This window comes from Vitis riparia, chromosome 11 (assembly GCF_004353265.1).
Source record: "Vitis riparia cultivar Riparia Gloire de Montpellier isolate 1030 chromosome 11, EGFV_Vit.rip_1.0, whole genome shotgun sequence".
NCBI classification, from domain to species: Eukaryota; Viridiplantae; Streptophyta; class Magnoliopsida; order Vitales; family Vitaceae; genus Vitis; species Vitis riparia.
The window spans coordinates 122,408-142,993 of NC_048441.1; the positions used below are offsets into that span (position 1 = coordinate 122,408).

Consider the following 20,586-nt stretch of genomic DNA (forward strand, 5'->3'; position numbering starts at 1 on the left):
CCAGGCACACTCCATATTAACTACAACTGTTATTGAAAAACATTCTATTTTCAGCGGCTTCATAATATCACGTAATCAAGTGCAATTAAGGTGCTATTAAGACACCTAGAAAGATGTTACATAGCAAAAAGTAAAAATAACTATACGGACTCTACAAATGGTAAGAGCTTTCTTTCTAAAAAATTCTCTTACTTGCTTAAGCCACTTACTGACTTTATCATCGGAGGGGTGTGTCTGGACAAATTGTCCAAACAACCTTTTGTGCAGGGATTATAGCTGTTTGCATCTTGAGAGACTTAGGGGGAATTGTCGATCGTTTCCTTCACCCAGCTCTTGGCAGCTAGACGAGACCATTTACTTGGATTGTGTAACAACAACCTCAAGGCTTGTAGAGAATCTAAGAAATCATAGACATTAGTGTTGAACCAAAACATGTTCCATTCTTTACATTTTTTGTACCCCTTATCTTTACCCCATTGATCTTTATTTTTGCTGAATATTCATATTTATAGTGTTTTATAACTTGACAAAAAACTTAAAAATAGGCGATCACCCAATTTTCTCTGCTTTTGGATGACATCTAAGTTTGTCATAAAAGGACTTCACAACGGGTTACAACGTTGTGAGAATTAAAAATAGCCATTGATACTTGGAAACCAAGTATAACATTGGAGGAATCCTTTTATTAAAGCAAACTTGAACATAGTGGAACACTTGAAAGCTAGGAAGAAGCTTGAGGGTGTGCACATATGCGGGTTTTGCCAAGCACCTCATTGCTTTATAACCAAACACACGGAGCTGAGAGACCATGCATTGACCAGCTTTGGAGATGAACCGTCTCCTAGCTTGAGCGGCTGATTGGCTACCATGTATTGTGTACATAAAAAGGAAGGAGCCGGAAGTACATTCAGTGACCATTTTCATACCATACGACAATATCTGTTGTAGAACCCCTACCTTTCCTATAGATTCTAAAGGTTGCCATCTTCTGTTGTGGCCTTATCCTCTGCATCACTGCTGCTGAATAAACAGAATTTGTGAGAGAAAATGACCTTGAGTACAAGATATGCTAGATCAACCAAGCTCAGAATTGACCAACTGATTGGATTAGCAAGGACTTGGTCTGGCCCATCCTTGCAAGAAGAAACTTTCAATCCTGATTCCCATTCCATGGCTGCTCCCCATCAACGAAATGTATAATTCATCCATATTTTTGGAGAACCATTCCTCTGGAAAAATGGCCTTCACAGCGGCAGGCCCACAGGATCAGAGAGACAAGCACAAGGTATCCAGCTTCGTAATAACAAAACAATTATGATTGGGAAATAGTAAGATATTCAAGGTACAGTCATTGTCCAATGTGGAATCAGAAATTTTAGAATAGACGTCTCAAAAAGGGAAGTAAAAAGACAAGGATTCAGCACGCAGAAGACCAGCAAGATAAAACAACCACATCCGTGGATTCATTTCTAACCATCCGGGTTATCAGTGCCATCGGTTTTGGCGTGATTGCCATCATCAATACTATTGATTTGACCAAGTTTTAGATTCTATAGGGGAAGGAAGATAACCGACTCAATTCAACAGACTGCCAGAAAAAGGGTAAATCTGGAGAGCAAATTTCTGCCAAGTTTAAAGGGCTTTTAAGCCTTGACACAAGGTTGTCTTGTAAAAAATGAATTAACCAATTTTATCACTCCATATCTTGTAATTGGATCCATTTCGGTTATTCTTTGGGATGTCAGAAGAAAGTGTAATTTTCTCTACAAGGACATTTCCATTGCAATCAATTCTGTAAGAGACATCCAACCCTTCCAGAATCAGGTGATAAATGATGTCCTCAGAAGGAAGAGCGACTGGTTCACTTTCACACTTAACTTCAGCTTGCCAATCAGCCAAATCTGAAGTTTTATCAACCGCAGCACTGCTTCCCATACTAAAGAGGGAATTATGAGGTCGGTCTCGTTGAGATAGTGATCGTATATCCCATGAAAGCACCTGCTTGATCAAGCTTTGAAGCTCATTGGGTGATGCATAGAGCGACTTCTTTTCCTGAAACAAGTCAGATGATTCGCTCAAAAACAGAAATGAAAAAAATGGAACCAGGTTTGTGACTAAATAAATCTATTTTTGGCAGTAAGAAAAGATGTAAATGAAATTTAACAAATCCATTTTGAAGATGAACCCTCTTGGTAGTCAACAGGAATAGTTGTTAACTTGTAAAATATATTGTGTATGGCTTTTCTATTTTTCTTTATCATGTATTGTATCCTGCTTGTATATTGGGAATCATAAGTTATTTTTATATAGTGAAAAATAAATAGAAAAAATATGCTTTCATGTACACATATATTGAAAGTATGCTATATAACCAATTTTGTTAAAGATAGTAACATTTGATGAGGTGAAATCAAATCATATAATATGAAATTATTGAATATTAGAGTTTGAATAGTTCAATTTAACAAAATAAGAGTTAAATGGATAGGTTCATCCAAAAATCAGTTCCAAATTCTAACTAGGCATAATATATACTTAGAAGTATTGTTGATATATATATCAAAGTCCCAACTTTTGATGCTCTTGTCATGCCTTTCTCGTTGGAAAAAAGAAAACTAATATATTAAATAAAAGTTTTTATTCACCAATTAAAGTCTAGAGAGAAAGCCCTAAATCCTTTCCATCTCCTAACCATTCAAATCCTTGAAAAAGCGAGGGCTCCAATGCCCTCCTTTACCCAACCAATCCTCTATCCCTTGTATCCCTTCATTTTAGCCATGGAGGTTCTCTATATTATCCCAAGTAGCGCTAAGGAAGGGGGTTTCATCTAGGGTTTCTACACTAGTGGAAGAGGAGGGGTGTTCCATTTATTTTTTGATGATGATACTCTTATCCTCTATGATGCCACAAAGGAGCCAATGGAATAATTGAGTTAACTCTCATGTAGTTTAAGGTGATCTAGGTCTAAAGATAAATTTGGAGAAAAGTGAATTAATTCTTTTTTTTGTTGGGGCCCAAATCCTACAAGCTTAAGCTTTTAAGAAGATTGGTTGTTCAACATGTTATTGAAGCCTTGTTGGGTTGGAGGTCAAGTGTTTGAACCTCACCACTGCGTGTGTATTTACCCAATTTATCAAGCCCATGTGTAAACCTAAAAATTGAGGCTACACGTGAGGTTGAACAATCGGGTAACTTATTATTATTTGTTTGTTTTGGGATTAATAACATCTCAACATCTCATTACTTCCCAAAAAATGCAAAATAGAATCAAGGAAATTGAGCAATTTGGAAAGATACATAATAATCAACAAAGCATAATGAGAGAAGAAAAAGAAAAGAGAACTATAGATATTACACAAAAATTAGAATGTTTCAATTAGATATGATAACACTTACTGCTATCACCCAACATTCAGCGAGAGCAGAAGGAAAGTCATCAGAGAAATTGACAGAGGCTACGGTTAACAAATTATCATCCTGCAACATAAGACATTGATTTCAGTGAAAAAAGAGGATAGTATATATCAAGAAAATATTACTATTATTATTATTATTATTATTTATTTATTTATTTTGATAACCGAGGAACCTTCCACGGCCAAGCCCTTAGGACTCTTCATGGGGACCCATGTTGGCCACCCTACAACAACCGGCATCAGGTAAATTCAGGGTATCATCAAGAAAATATTATGTTCAATTGTTCACCCCTTATTTGAGTGGTGCCCCTAACATGGAGTATGGAATTAAATTTCTATTGAATTACGAAGTTCAACTGCACTTTTCTATATGATGATGGATGAAATGAGGGTAAAGAAATAATTACTTTGACCTTAGCCAAAAAACAGACAAAAGGAATGGTTAAAGAATGCAACAAAATTAACATTTCCATCAAAATGAGCAAGTTACTAAAATGTTGATGAGAAACTGATCAAACTTTTTGGTAAGAATTATAGGCTTTGTTTGGTGAGTGTTTTAAAAAATAGTTCTGAAAAAACAATTTTTAAAAATTATTCTCCAATGTTTTATAGAACAAATATTTGTTTAGGAACTTGAAATGTTTTAAACTTGTTTTTTGTGTTTTTAAATATATTTTTAAAATAACTTTTTATATGTAATGCATTATTTTTAATCATTTTTTCACATTTGTATAATTATTTTTTAAAATAGTCATTGAAAAACAAGTGAAAATGATTGAAAACAGCTAAAAGATGTTTTTTGAAGACACATTGTTTTATGTTTTTAAGAACAAAAAACTATATTCTCTTTTTTAGTTCTCAAAACTGTTTTTCCTGTTTTTTTATTCTAAATAATAGAAAATTGTTTTCGAAAATAATTACCAAACATGGCCATAGGATTCCTCACAAAGTAACTTTTAACATTGCTTGAGGGCCTTGGAAAATGGCTTTCCCAAATAAAACATGAGAGTTTCTCCCTGCAAGATCAACATCCTACCAGATAGAAGACCATACTTATTTTAAAAACAGAGTGCCAAGGAGAAGTCATCTAAGAGAAGCACCAAATCCATTTACTATAATAGGGACAATCCTCTAAGTTTTCTCATTGGAAGAAGCAACCTGAAAAGAGATTTCAAACATGGATGGATGTGCAATGAATGGTGATGTAAGCCAGACAAGTACTATGTACAGGTGATCATAATCCTCCAAGGACAAGTCCGCTAACATAGAAACCGTCACCATAATAGGATTCTAGAATCTTGAGACTCTAGAGTTCCCTCCCAAAGTAGGCCCCTTGTGTTTCATGGGCCACTAGTGAGGGTTACACTAGATGCTTAGTAAGCAGTCTGAGTTAATGTTAATTCCATAAAGCAGAGTATTGATTTAAGCCCAGAGAAAATTGCCAAAGCTCTAACAATCAACTTTAGATTAGAGATTCAAGATTTGTCAAAAGAAGAGGATGAAATGGTATATTTGTGAACTAAATGGGAGAAAGTTTAACTTTTCCTCTACCCAGCCTATAATACCTAGTCTCTTCAATTTCCCCAAGGCACCCTCATTAACATAACATAATAAGGTGCAGGTATGTGATTCTTGTCTGAACTGTTGATATATATGATATGCCTCTTTAACTTTAGATATGGCTGATTGATTTTGAATTGATTCCTTTTTGTAGCAAGGACCAAAGAAGAGGAGTTGGTTGAAATGCATAGATATTTAGGATAAATAGAGAAAAAAGGACGGGGTTATGGGGAAGCAGGTGTGAAAAAGTAGCTAAAAAATGAGATAACCAGGTCCAATATATAAATATTTAATTTTGCAACCCTGTCTGAGTGTTCTTTTCAGTCGAACTTTTATATCCTTAAAATTTGGTATTTGAAGGGTCAGCCACCTAGACATATACCCACATATGATAAACCCATGTGATATAGCCACCAGCATGAAAACCTTATTGTAATCCTAGAATCTCAAGTCTAAGGATCCTCCCATCCATTTAAGAACATCCATTACTAGACTGCATATGCTATTTAGTTATACTTCCAGCATGACCTTCAAGACTGCTATTGTTAGTTATATCAAATTTTTTTCACTATAATTGGATTGGTGAAATAGCTCAAGTTAAACCCCAAACAATGAAGCCAGGTTCTGGTTGATGATTTCTGACCTGATAATGTGAAGATGGACACTTTAAGACTACATCAAATGGAAATAATCACTAGCTCTGTACTGAACTTGCAGTCATGGTGACAATGATAGCTAGCATTTTCCATATCATGTACTTTTGCAGGGGACCACCTATCTATGTATAGGTTATGTGTATTTCTGTTCACATGTGACACATTTGCCGCACATAAAAGTTTACAAAAACATGGCATAATTTTAAGAAGTGAATAGACTATACTCTTGGTATTATTATATCTATTTTATATCCCAAACTTGTTCTAGAACTCCCATGTCCCTGTTAGAATTAAATTAATAATTGATCTATGCATATTTGTTAACTTCTTCTGGACTCTTAAAAGTATTAGTTATGCAATATTTACATATGACAAATATATCTGCCATAGATTAGACAATTACCCGAAAGGGACACACATAAATGTGCCTGGATATCAAGGATTTGATTCTTCCAGACAAGGAGTAACCATTGTGATTTAGTGGCTTCAATATCCTCAAACTACTGTGAAACATAAATGTAAAGCCAGAGTTCAATTTTGCCAATCAGGCTAATAAATATTGTGAAGATGTCTTCTTCCAGACGGTTATTGCAACCTCCAGAAGTACCACATATAGAAGATATGTTCAATTACAAGTTGCAAAGACAACAAGGAGATAATACCTCTACCCACTTTGGCAGTGCTGCCCCTTGGACGCAATCACAATATGGTAGATAAGGTTTCACATCCAGTACTGGCTGTCATCAAATCCAAACAATAACCATTAGATCATGATCCTCAAACTGTGCCCAATAAAAAAGAAGCAAAGAAATACAGAGACTTCAACCAAGAAAGCTAGAAACAAAAAGTAGTGAAAAAACAGGAAATTACTGTGCCATCAACCAGATCTACACCAGAAAGTAAAACCATATTCCCATGTACTGCCTCCACCTGATGAACACAAAGAATACATCGCTATTAGACTTAATGAAACCCCTCTTTTCTTTAGGCGAATTCTGCTCAAGCATGTATGGTGTATTTAAAGGGAAATTGTAAAGAGTTCAAGGAAAGACGACTAGCACCATATTATAATTTGAGTGAAACCTCAAAGTGATCCAAAAGGGTCTTTCCCCATGTTAACATATGCTTGTAATGAATTATCAAACTTGTGCAATTCAAAAAAATGTTATACCATATTCCTTAACCCACATAGAATGAATTAATTACGGTACTCTGATATCTAGAACACAGAACTATAACACTATATCCTTTATGGGTGCCATCATAAGAGGGAAGCAACCTATCATTCATTGAACAAGGGCTTTTCTAACTATATTATTTACACTATTTCAGGAGTAAGGCCTTTTCTCAACCATATTATTATACAATTACAGGAGTAAGGTTGTTTAAGGTGTACATTGAAGCAAAAAGGTGATAAAAAAACAGTACTAAAAGGATTATTAGAATGTCCATGGGAATATATTTCTCAAAAATCCTACAAAGCATGTTTTGACAGCATTACCAAGGAAATATTAAACATTCCTGTCAAATCCAATGCTTTTATCCTTGATTATAGGCTTATAGCTGACAACATTCTACAGAAAGGCAAAGAGCATATTGACCATGACTATGCAGGATGCTTCCATGCACATACAACTTTGTCCTTACCTTTGCAACAGTAAGCCCAATAGGGTTTGGTCGATGGGGAGTTCTAGTGGCAAAGACACCCATCCTTCCACCTTTCAATCTTGGCACTCTCACCTGTATATCCAGCCAATCTTTTGTAGAAGTTTGAAATTATGAGAAAAAATAGAACTAGCAGCTGGAGTCAATGATTTACCAAGACAGGAGTACCATGTACCTTTGCCTTGAACTTCGATTTAGATGGGTCCTTCCATAACTTCTCCAAATCTGTATTTAAATGAAACACATATATAATCCAACAATGAGAATATTCTCCAAGGCCCTCAAGTGATGCTGGAGGAACCCGAGCTGAATCAAATATTAAACAAGCTCTGGCAAGAGGTACAAGCAAAGGTTGCCTTGGTGTTCCATTCCTGCAACACATAAAGGCGTTTAGTTATTGGACATTACACAGGCCATATGCATAATTGTAATGCAAGTCTAAATGAAGATGAGGGTGGACACACAAAGAAACAGCATGTATAAAACCGTATCAATATTGTCAATGCCTTCTAATACAGAAATTGATGAGTGAAATGTTTTTAGCTCAATCCAACATTACTAAAGTGAACCTCAAATATCAATTTTGAGCCCCTCTTTTTATTTGTCTGGAAAATTCTACAGAATCTCTAACAATATATATATCCTTCTCCAATAAGAGTTTCGGCATACTTTGCTTTCAAAACTGGGAAAACTCCTTCCTAAAACTAATTTGTGCCAGTAGAATGGTAGCCATGGACCTAGGATTATAAGCTAATGAGCTTGGTCTAACTTCAGAGTCAAGAAATGAAAGAAGACCTCCATCTCCAAGTTTAACGCAGACGCAGCTTGCCCCTGTTTGGGTGTGAAGAAGTGTTAAACCAAAATATCCAACAAGCAGTAGGGCAATTCAATTCGTTACACCAATCCAGATCCAAATTCTGCTCACTAATCACTAGTTCTCAAATTCTAAAACCATCTACCATCACTATCACAAATTTACTAATCAAGAATATCAGCAATCTGTAATGTGAAACTTGGATTTTTCTTGCACACAACTGGAATCAAGCAGCAGCAAACAGAGAAATGTCTTAAGTAACAAGGACAAGCAGTCACTGGTTGCCAAATTTTAGAACCATCTTCCATGACACAAATTTATTAGTCAGGAGCATCCATCAGCAATATCTATGATGTGTAACTAGAACTTTCTTTACGTATGACTGGAATCAAGCGGTGGCAAAGAGAGCATCCTAAGTAATAAGGACACAAAAACAAATAAAAAATGCTGCTAGTTTCCCTTTTTATTTAGAAAGACAGGCAACAATGCCACAGCTCTTTAGATGCTAGATTTTGTCATCCCAAATTACCTGGTAGAGAAGCATGACTGAATGATAGCAATTGGTCTCATTGGATATGAAGTCATCTCCATATTATCAGACTTGGGTTGTACTATTGCTTTCCTCAAAGCCTACAAATACTTGAAAAAAATTCAGTTTACAGAAGATGAAATACAGCAAGAACAAGATTGCTGGAAATAAAAGCCAAATGATCAGGAAAAAAAAGCACATTATTCCATCACTGATCAACAACACAGAAACAGAAAGTAAAAATGCTTAACTAAATTAAAGGAAACAAAGAAAATGCTATTAACGAATGTTATAAAAGCCCATTTGTCAGCTGCAATGTTTCTACCATATTGTTGGAAAGAAATAACTTTGTAAAGCTGTAAATTATTTATTAGTTGTCAATCTTTGTATTTTTAGGAAAGTAATTGTTAGGAGTTATTCTTTCCTTTTAATCAGTGATTTAGTTTCCTAATTTGAAGGATTTGTATATGCTGTAAACTCTATAAAAGAATAATCTCAATGAAAGAATATTATTCCGTTGAAACCCTATTCTTCAACTTGGTATTAGAGCTAGCAATTTGCTTGCCGAAATCCTCCTTCTTCCTCTCTTTCAATCCCTATTCTCTGAAACCATGTTGGATATTTCAAATGAGTCCACTACTGCTCCTCAACCTTCTCTGAACAATCCCATCATCACTGATTCTTCAAAAATCAGTCCTACCACCTCGGAATCTCACTCTGTCCAAATCACCACGATTTGCTTGAATGGTGACAACTTTCTAAGATGGTCTCAATCAGTTCGGATGTACATCAAAGGACGTGGAAAAATGGGCTACCTGACAGGTGAAAAGAAGGCTCCTGCAGTGGATAATCCAAACTATGCTATATGGGATGCTGAGAATTCCATGGTGATGACATGGCTTGTGAATTCTATGGAAGAAGACATTAGCTCTAATTACATGTGCTATCCAACAGCACAAGAGCTTTGGGAGAATGTAAATCAGATGTATTCTGATTTAGGGAATCAATCACAGATCTTTGAATTAACCCTCAAACTTGGTGAGATACGACAAGGGGAGGACAACGTCACAAAGTACTTCAACTCCTTGAAGCAGATCTGGCAAGACCTTGACCTCTTCAACACCTATGAGTGGAAATCTGCCGAGGATGGACTTCATCATAAGAAGACCATGGAAGACAATCGGATCTTCAAGTTATTGGCTGGCCTTAATGTCGAGTTTGATGAGGTAAGAGGGCGAATCATTGGAAAACAACCCCTGCCTTCAATTGGTGAAGTTTTTTTCAGAAGTTAGAAGAGAAGAGAGTCGGAGGAATGTGATGCTGGGCAAGAAGGGACCTGGAGTTGCTATTGAAGGTTTAGCCTTGGTTACCACGGGTGGAGGCTATAATAAAGCTGCTGCATTTCAGCGCAAATCAGATGAAAGACCATGGGTTTGGTGTGATTTTTGCAACAAACCTCGCCATACTTGTGAGAACTGTTGGAAAATCCATGGGAAACCTGCAAATTGGAAAGGAAAAACAGGTGACAAACCAGGCCGAGCCATTATTCCTACTGCTTATGAGGCTGAGACCAGCCCCTTCACCACTGAGCAAATGGAGCATCTTCTTGCATTGTTGAAATCCAACTTGACATTCGGTACTTCTAGTGTTTCTTTGGCACACACAGGTAATGAATTATATGCTCTATCTTGTCGTTTTAAATCTACTCCATGGACAATCGATTCTAGAGCATTCGACCACATGACCAATTCCTCAAACATGTTTGAATCCTATTCACCGTGTCCTGGAAATAACAGGTTCGGATAGCTGATGGTAATTTCTCACCTATTGCAGGAAAAGGTCTAATAAAAATCTCTGAGGGAATAAATCTTAAATCTGTTCTCCATGTTCCTAAACTTACTTGTAATCTCTTGTTTGTTAGCAAATTATCTAGAGATTCTAATTGTTGTGTTATCTTTTATGACTCCCATTGTATTTTTCAGGACTAGAGCTCGGGGAAGACGATTGGCAGTGCTAGGATGATCAATGACCTCTGTTATTTCGAGGATAATTTACCTAGTAATAAAATTGCTCAAGGACTAAGTAGTATTAGTTCTCTTTCTGTTCGTGATCAAATAATGGTTTGGCATTGCAGATTAGGCCATCCTAGTTTCTCTTATTTAAAACATTTATTTCCAATGTTATTTCAAAAGGTTGATCCTTTATCATTTCAATGTGAAAGTTGTTTATTGGCAAAGAGCCAACGAAAAACTTACATTCCAAAACCTTACTATGCATCAAAACCATTTTATCTTTTTCACAATGATGTTTGGGGACCTTCAAAAGTAACCACAATTTTAGGAAAAAAATGGTTTGTGACCTTATAGATGACCATACACATCTTTGTTGGGTATATTTAATGAGGGAAAAATCTGAAGTCGAAAGGATTTTTAAATAATTTTACAGAATGATTGAAAACCAATTTCAAACAAAAATCAGTATTTTGAGATCTAATAATGGGACCGGGTACTTTAATAAAGTTTTGGAAACCTTTTCAAACGAGAAAAGAATTTTACATCAATCCTCGTGTTCTGATACCCTTGAACATAATGGAATAGCTGAACGTAAAAATAAACACTTGTTAGAAGTAGCACGGGCTATGATGTTTTACATGAATATTCCAAAATACTTATGGGGGAATGCCATACTAACTACTTCATATCTAATCAACAGGATGCCTACAAAAATTTTGCAGTATACCACTCCTTTGAAGTGCTTGAAAAAGGTATTTCCAGAATCTCGAATTAATTCTGAATTACCCTTGAAAATATTTGGTTACATTGCATATGTACACATTCCAAAAAGGTCAAGATCTAAGTTAGACCCAAGAGCAAAAAAATGTGTTTTTGTAGAATATACTCCTAATAAAAAGGGTTACAAATGTTTTAATCCCCTTACAAAATGTTTTTACACAACTATGGATGTTTCCTTTATGGAAAATGTCCCATATTTTACCAAAAATTTACTTCAAGGGGAGAAATTAGTGGAACCAAATTTTTGGGAAATTGTTGAACCTTTGCCTAGTGTAATTCTTGATATCTCTCTTGAAAAAGAAAATAAGGAAACTAAGCCTACTGCATCCGAATCTGAAATTGGTTTGTCAGAAGAAGAAATACTACGAATGAAAAAAAATAGAAGCAATCTTGAGCCTGTGGTTTATTCAAGGGAAAAAGTCCTTGGAAGAAGTAAAGACCAGCCAATCATCCCAGCACATGGTCAACCGAAAGCCTTGGGCAATGGCTCTCTAAATGTCTCAGGTAACCCTCCTTCTATTCCTACTCATATACATGCTTCTTCTTCTTCTGTTACTGATCTAAGTTTACCATCACACTTTGGTCCAAGTCCAGAAATGTCTGCACTCGAACCCGGTTTAGGATTAGCCCCAATTGTTCCTGCACAGGACTTTGACCTTGATCTCCCTATTGCTCTTAGAAAGGGAACCCGAGCTTGCACTAAACATCCCATTGCCAGATATATCTCCTATAGTAACCTTTCTGACAACTATAGAGCATTCACTACAAATATTTCAAAACTTGTGGTACCTAGAAATATTCAAGAAGCACTAGATGAACCGAGTTGGAAATTGGCAATGTTCGAGGAAATGAATGCCTTAAAAAAGAATGGCACTTGGGAGGTTGTAGATTTACCAAGGGAAAAAAAGGTTGTAGGATGCAAATGGGTGTTTACAATAAAGAGTAAAGCATATGGAAGTGTTGAGAGATACAAAGCCAGACTTGTGGCAAAGGGTTTTACTCAAACCTATGGGATAGACTACCAAGAGACTTTCGCCCCCATAGCTAAAATAAACTCGATTAGAGTTTTGTTGTCCCTTGCAGTAAATTCCAATAGGCTCTTACACCAATTGGATGTTAAAAATGCCTTTCTTAATAAAGACCTAGAGGAGGAAGTGTTCATGAGTCCTCCACCAGGTTTTGAAGAAAGTTTTGGAGTTGGGAAAGTGTGCAAATTGAAGAAGTCCTTATACGGACTTAAGCAGTCGCCTAGAGCTTGGTTTGAGCGCTTTGACAAAGTAATAAAGCATTATGGATATACTCAAAGTCAAGCTGATCACACGATGTTCTATAAACATTCAAATGAAGGTAAAGTAGCCATCTTAATTGTGTATGTTGATGATATTGTGTTAACTGGGGATGATTGCAATGAACTAGAGAAACTGAAAGGGAAACTTGCTGAGGAATTTGAGATTAAGGACCTGGGGGCATTAAAATACTTTCTTGGGATAGGGTTTGCTAGGTCTAAAGAAGGTATCTTTGTAAATCAACAAAAGTATGTTCTTGATCTTCTTGATGAGACAGGTATATTAGGATGTAAGCCTGCTGAAACACCTATAGAGCTGAATGTAAAATTGCAACCTACAAAAGCCAAGAATGTGAAGGACCGGGATCGTTATCAGAGACTTGTTGGGAGATTGATTTCCCTATCCCATACACGCCCTGACATAGCATTCTCAGTGAGTATGGTTAGTCAGTTTATGCATGCGCCTGGACCAGAGCATTTTGAAGCTGTTTATAGGATTCTAAGGTATCTAAAGGGGACATCAAGTAGAGGTCTTCTGTTCAAGTCACGAGGACACCTACAAATTGAAACCTACACCGATGCAGACTGGGTTGGCAGCATAGTGGATCAAAGGTCCACCTCTGGGTACTGTTTATTTGTAGGTGGCAACTTGGTTATGTGGTGAAGTAAAAAACAGAACGTGGTTGCTAGAAGTAGTGCTGAGGCTGAGTTTAGAGCTGTAGCTCATGGTATATGTGAGATTATGTGGATAAGAAGATTACTGGAAGAGTTAAAGATGAAAGGTTCATCTCCTATGAAGTTGTATTGTGATAACAAGGCAGCAATTTCAATAGCTCACAATCTGGTTCTCCATGACCGCACCAAACATGTGGAAGTGGACAAGCATTTCATTAAAGAGAAGATAGACAACGGATTGGTCTATATGACCTATATCCCTACTGAGGAACAAGTGGCTGATGTCTTCACCAAAGGACTACACAAGAGGCAATTCGATTTTCTAGTTGGCAAGCTGGCTATGGAAGATATCTTTAAGCCAGCTTAAGGGGGAGTGTTGGAAAACCGAAACTAATATGGAAAGAAATAACTTTGTAAAGCTGTAAATTATTTATTAGTTGTCAATCTTTGTATTTTTAGGAAAGTAATTGTTAGGAGTTATTCTTTCCTTTTAATCAGTGATTTAGTTTCCTAATTTGAAGGATTTGTATATGCTGTAAACTCTATAAAAGAATAATCTCAATGAAAGAACATTATTCCCGTGAAACCCTATTCTTCAACTCATATATTCTTATAACTCAACCTCATTATAGTTGCTATACCAAAGAACTGAAAAACCAATCACAGCAAGTTCAACAGAAGGTTTCTTCAAATACTTCAGCCAACAATCAAGAGACATTAACCTCTCAGACAAAATGATACTAATTTTTTTCTTAAGGATTGGAAACAAACAAGTTGTTTCATAGAAAATGAAAATAAAAGCACAAGAAGAATTGGCTATCTACCGAAAGAAGAACAACGTCAAAACAATACAAGCACAGGGCTAAGCTCATAAAAGTAAAAGATGCAAACTCAAGGTGTGAAATCTGAAATGTGGTTGGCTGACCCAGGGATCCAAAGGAAGGAACACCTCAAAGCTCAAGCAAAGTCAACAGATTTGTGCAACCACAAATCTAATTTCCATGGCTTATGCACCATAAGGTTATTGAAGCAAAGTCAAGAGATTTGTGCAACCGCAAATCCAATTACCAAGTCTCCCTCCACCATGAGGTTGTTGGCGACTAATGAGTTTGCAATATGTTAGCCTTCCAATAAAGCAAGGAGCTCAGGCTCAATAGCCAATCCTAGCACCTGTAGGTCAGAAGGCGGCATTGACCATGTATCCTCAATGAGCTTTGAATACACCAATCCCTGATTATGCTGATTTTTTGGCAAAAATATATCCAAGTGAGCTTGAGGTACCTCTCAGGAGAAGTCTCCACGCTGGGATAACTTCCACAATCCTTCTACTACCAGAACAGGCCGAACCAAACTTCAGTCCAACATAATAATACTCATCGGGATCCTTTGAAATGCTGGAGTAGCTGAAGTCCAAAGAGAGGAGAGAGAGAATTATGACACCCAAAGTGACTCCTTAGTCCACCATCTATCCTAAAACTGAAATTTCTCCCTAACCAAATCATTCAATTACCATGCTGCGTAGCTACTCCTAGTGTTACCTAGAAGGCTATAGTCATAAAATCTAAAACATTCCTAGGAAGGCCTAAGCAATTCCAGCCAATAATCCGTGAGAAAAACAAAGGTCACTGGAGAATTGAGAAATAAGGGTTGGCTGATCATTCATTACTCCTACACCTTACAATGATCAAGGCTCAAGGCTTTAGAAGGCCACCTCAACTGTATCATGCTATTTGTTTTGACTTTTTTGTTTGCCACTAATTGGGTAAAAAGCTTGACTTAGGAGAGGTTTTGGACATTCATTGATATTGACCATTTTGAGTCCCAAGATTAGACGATATATGAAAACAAATTGATTTCATGTCCAATATATAATTTGACTCTAGGGGAAAACTAACCAACTCAATGGTGCATTTGTTATAGATTTGTCATCAAGAAACTGAGGTAAGGTACTGCAGTTTGACTTCCTTCTTTTGTGAAATCTTTTTCTGAAATACTATGCAAGAGTCAGCTTTTTAACACAGATAGAAAGTCTAGAGCAACGATAAAAAATGTATATCAAATAATTCCTCTTGAACTTGTAATCTGAATAATCAATTATGTACTATATTTGAACTGCTCGTTGGGGATATATTACAATTTATTTCCAAATACAGATGATTAAATAACGTATGAGAAAAGAATCCATTTATCTGTTCATCCATAATCGGTAAGGGGTAAGCTACCACTTTTCCCACATATCCAGGTAAGGGTTGTGATGTACTGCTGCAGTCTCTAGGAGTTCCAGGCAGAGGTTTTTAGTACAAGGAGTTGTCTTGTTGGCAATTAGTTAATTCTTGTAATTGATGCATCATTTAAATCCCATATTTGGGCACCACTTATACAACTAGAGATTTTTTGAGAACACTATAGCCTGTTTAGGAACTTTTTTTAACATAGTTTTCTGTTCTTAAAAAAAAAAAAAAAAAACTGTTTTCCAAACTCGAAATCATGTTTGGTAACTTTTTGACAAAAAACAGTTTTTTCAAAACTTGTTTTGAAGACAAGATGTTCTATGAGAATATGTTTTAATTGTTTTAAGTTATTTTCACTGGTTTTTTAGAAGATTGTTTTAAAAAGACTTTTGTTCTAAAAAAACATCAAAGAATTATTTTTGACAACTATTTTCGAAAATGTTCCCAAGTAGGCCCTATGTCTTTGGAATGCTAAAACATTAAAGATCTCTGAAAATTTATGAGCCTGTTTGGGAGTGTTTTCGCAAACAGTAATTAAAAAAGGTTTTTTTAACAATTTTCAAAATTAGTTCTCTTATATTTTTTAAAACAAAAGTTTGTTAGGAAACTTGAAATATTCTCAACCTATTTTCTATGTTTTCAAATATTTCTTAAAAATAACTTTTATCTATAATATTTTATTTTCAATAATTCTCCAAATTTGTACAATTATTGGTTAAAAATGCCCTAAGAAATACCTTATTTTAGAAAATTGTTTTCTGTCAAAAAATTAACAAACATTTTTAGAGTTTAAAAAACAATTCTTTATTTTTAAGAACAAAAAATTGTTTTTAAAGCAGTTCCTAGACATGCTCTATGTTTTGATAAATTAAAAAAATTATGATATCCTTTAAAATAAATACATTTGGTTAAGAATGCTTAGATAATGATATCCCCTATTTAATATATTGCTCAATTATGATATCCTTTAAAATAAATACATTTGGTTAAGAATGCTTAGAATAATGATATTCCCTATTTAATATATGTTGAGCGATTGCTTGATCTACTCTATCATGCTAGTATTATTTAGTAGGTTGGAAACTCATTCTTTCCTTTTCCCTATTAGGTAGGGAATGCTTATGAGTAGGCAATAGAGCAACATTCTTTAGCTATTGTTATAGTTTAAAAGGCACAAGGCGCACCTAAGTGGAAAAGTCTAATATAGCTTAGGCCCAAAGTGTAATACAAGGAGCACACTTCAGTGAAGTGAAACTGGGCTTAGGATGCGTATCAATTTTATAAAATATAATCCAAAATCTAATCCAAGTAATAAAAAATTTTAAATTCCAAATCCTTAGAATAAACATTTAACAAAAAAGTAATGAAATTATATAAATTTCAAAATATACAATTAGAAATTTCAACATTAAAAGTGTTTAAAAAGATAAAAGTAGAGTAGCCGAGGCATGCCTCTTCAACAAGATGCATGTCTTGGCAAGCAAGACACTATAACTAGGGAGTGGTTGTGCCTTGGACCTAGGAGCGCTTTAAGTGCATCTTTTAAAACTATGGCTAGTGTTCTAGTTATTTTTGGTTGCAGTTGGATTTAATTTGTTTAGTTTGGAGACTGGATTTGTGGATTTATGTAGCATTTACGTATTTTGTTTCATTTAGATAGTAGCTTTGTTATCCACATATTATTAATCTAATATTTATTTTGGTTAGCTAGCTCTCCAATTGACTACATCTACGTTGATGTGGTCTCCGCGTTGAGTTGCAGGCTTAGCATTTTTCCAAAATGGCTCAAGAACCAGGCTCTCTATTTCGGCAGAATTTAATATCTAACACTAACTTGTCAGGAGAACCAAAAAAATTAAATTTTTGCCTATTACTCCAAGTGAGCAGCGCTACTAAATGGATTACTGGTTTGACTAGTCTACCCAATCAAATTTAGTCTAGCAACCAGGTTTGATCAAATCATATTGGTCCAGCCAGCTGAGCAAATCGTGTTTAAGAAAAATACTGCAAGGTACAATTTAAGCATGTCTGGCAGCTTGGGAAAACTAACAAAATCAGGAGCAGCATATACTTCGATTCAATTTCTTATAACTACCGTCATGATCATTGCCATCAGGATGATGACTATAACCAATACTAGGAAAAAATAAGTAAATACATCCTAAAGCATCAAATGAATACCAAACCTCAGGCATCAGTGTAACATCTAGAGATAACATTTAGAATAATTCAATTCTACCCATATTTTTCCTCTGTCCCTGAATTCAGTTTTAGGTTAGACATAAGAAAGCATCACAAGATCTACTGACACACATGCTTACACAAATAATAACACAAGTTTTTTGATAGCCAAATCAGGAAAATATATTAAAAACACCTGAAAAAGAATGCACCAAAGTACACAAGATGTATGCAAGAAGCGTTAACACAACTAAAACTTAGAAGTTGTAGAATCTATCCGAACATTTCCCTAGGCTCCATTAAAACATTGAGAGTGTTGGGGAAAGGGAAAAATTTTAAGGAAAGAAAAATGTTTAAACTCAATAAACCTTTTCTACAATCCTCCACCCATGTGTCATATATTTTTCTTCTTATCTATTAAATATATATATATATATATATCCTCCCCCCATTGATCCCTTTTAAAGGAAGAATTAAAAAATTTGTAATGCAACATTTTTAAATGATTTTCATGAGATGTCATTTCCTTCCATAATACAAACCAAACAATGCAATTTGATTTTTTGTTTTTGCCCTTTCCGCTCCCCTAACACTTTTTGCATCCAATCAGAGCAGCGTCTTCCAATTCTCAGATTTCTAAATAATTGAGTCTCTCAAAAAATTTCAGCATAAAGCAATATAAACTAGTGAAGCCTCAACAAATCAATGTATAAAGTAAAGACAGGAGTGGAAAAAGAGAGAGAGAGAGAAAAAAAAAGAAAAAAAAGAAAAAAAGAAAAAAAGAAGATTTTGATTGCTGATAGTGTCACTTCCTCAGAAACCAAACAGAGGGCAAAAGGGAGAAGAATACCTGCTGAGCCCTAATTCGACCTTGCCTCTCGGCAGCACATTTCTCCAGGGAGGACTTGAGGGAAATCTCCAAGTCCCTCAATTTCCTCCTCAATAAATAAACTGATCGAGAAATGAGAGAAAAAAATTAATTAAAAAAATATAAAGGAGAGGACTTATGATTTATAACGAGGAAAGAATCAATGTTGAGAAGAGGGAGAGAGTACTGGAAATGGCTGCGGTTGCAGAAATAGCGGCCAGGGTGGGTGTTAACCATTTGGATTTATAAGTGCAAGCCATGAATTTGAGTCAGAAATTTGGTGTTCAGAATCCTCGGACTTTGCATCGGTGAGAAGCCTCACGTCAGAGTTGGATACACTATTGATCCTGCTCCTGCACTACCCTCGCCCACAGTATCTCCCAACGGCTTCTTGGGTAACCTTCCTTTAAAATGGCTTACCAAAAAATTGTTTTGAGACGTTAATTGCGTCGATTTCAAATATAAAAAACATTTTCTATGCTTATTATTCTCACAAAATCTAAAATTCCCAAAATTTACATTAAGAAATACTTAACCTAAATCCAGCTCACCTCTAATTCGAGATGAATTCAAATTCAACCTTAGTTTTAAACTTGAATTGAGATAGGGTTAGTTGGATGTATCAATTTCAATTAGGTTATGAGGGTTAAATTTGGGTTGAATAATAATAGACAAGACAATATTCTAAAATGATAAAAGCATAAAACTGTTGTAAAACAAAGATAAATTCAATGCAAATCAAAGTAGTAGAGATGAAATATATCTTCCTTTGATATATAATAGGGAAAAAGAAATCAGATAAGAGAGTTGAAAAAGTTGAGAGAATGAAAAACAGAGAGAATGAGAGAAAGAGAATTTCTTTCTTTTCTCGGGATGCTCTTACATGGGGTGTAAGAAGCCTTTTATAGGCTTCATAATATGAACTCTCATTACTCATCTTAAAGATGAGTAAATGGAGTTCATAATGACCATCAATGTGGTCACTCACTACTCTTCATTTACAACACTCCCTCTTGGATGACCACAGAATATGCCTCATTAAAACCTTGCTAGTAAAAAACACTATAGGAAAAACCTAGCGAAGAAAAAAAATACAATATTCTTTTCTTGGTATATTAGGACTGCCTCATTAATAACCTTGCCAGTAAAACCCAATAGGACAAAACCAGGACGAAGGAAAAAAATAGTACTCACTAATACCCTTTTACTAGCATACTCCCCCTCATGTCGATATCCTTGAGTTGACGCATTCCAATCCTGTGTATTAACTTCTTGAATGTTGAGGTTGGCAATGATTTTTGTGAATAAATCTGTTAGATTATCACTTGAGCGTATTTGTTGCATATCAATTTCACCACTCTTCTGGAGTTCATGTGTATAAAAGAATTTTGGTGAAATGTGTTTAGTTCTATCTCCTTTAATATAACCCCCTATTATTTGTGCAATGCATGCAACATTATCTTCAAATAATGTTGTCGGGTCATCTTTGATAGAGGAAAGTCCACATGATTCCTGAATATGCTGGATCATAGATCTTAGCCATATACATTCACGACTTGCTTCATGAATTGCCAGTATTTCTGAATGATTTGATGACGTGGCCACCATTGTTTGTTTGACAAATCTCCATGAAATAGCAGTACCATTGCAATTAAACACATACCCTGTTTGTGACCTACCTTTATGTGGATCTGAAAGATATCCTACATCTGCATATCCAAGCAATTGTTGCTTTGATTCCCTTGAGTAAAATAAACTCATATCAATAGTTCTGCGAAGATAACACAATATATGTTTGATACCATTCCAATGTCTTCGAGTTGGAGCGGAACTGTATCTTGCTAATAAATTGACAAAAAAAGCAATGTCTGGACGTGTACAATTGGTAAGATACATAAGTGCATCAATAGCACT

General features: G+C 35.5%; 1 protein-coding gene across 1 annotated transcript; it reads right to left on the reverse strand.

Moving 5' to 3' along the window:
• Nucleotides 1–663: 663 nt before the first annotated feature.
• Nucleotides 664–19,237, reverse strand: LOC117925752 (putative S-adenosylmethionine-dependent methyltransferase RcsF). Its single transcript, XM_034844859.1, has 9 exons — nucleotides 18,860–19,237; nucleotides 18,655–18,755; nucleotides 8,641–8,741; nucleotides 7,473–7,668; nucleotides 7,280–7,372; nucleotides 6,503–6,562; nucleotides 6,295–6,369; nucleotides 3,397–3,477; nucleotides 664–2,052 (listed from the first exon to the last, which is right to left on the reverse strand). Exons 1-9 carry the CDS (start codon nucleotides 18,930–18,932, stop codon nucleotides 1,681–1,683), a joined length of 1,152 nt encoding a protein of 383 aa, XP_034700750.1. The 5' UTR covers nucleotides 18,933–19,237; the 3' UTR covers nucleotides 664–1,680.
• Between the last annotated feature and the right edge of the window lie 1,349 nt (nucleotides 19,238–20,586).

What these genes read in the sequence shown, in the direction of transcription:
- LOC117925752 (XM_034844859.1), bottom strand. Translation starts at nt 18,932, where the DNA reads ATGGCTTGCACTTATAAATCCAAATGGTTAACACCCACCCTGGCCGCT. An exon ending in TGCAACCGCAGCCATTTCCA is followed by an intron (nt 18,756 to 18,859) that starts GTACTCTCTCCC and finishes TTTCTCGATCAG; the next exon opens with TTTATTTATTGAGGAGGAAA. An exon ending in CTGAATGTTGGGTGATAGCA is followed by an intron (nt 2,053 to 3,396) that starts GTAAGTGTTATC and finishes GACTTGTTTCAG; the next exon opens with GAAAAGAAGTCGCTCTATGC.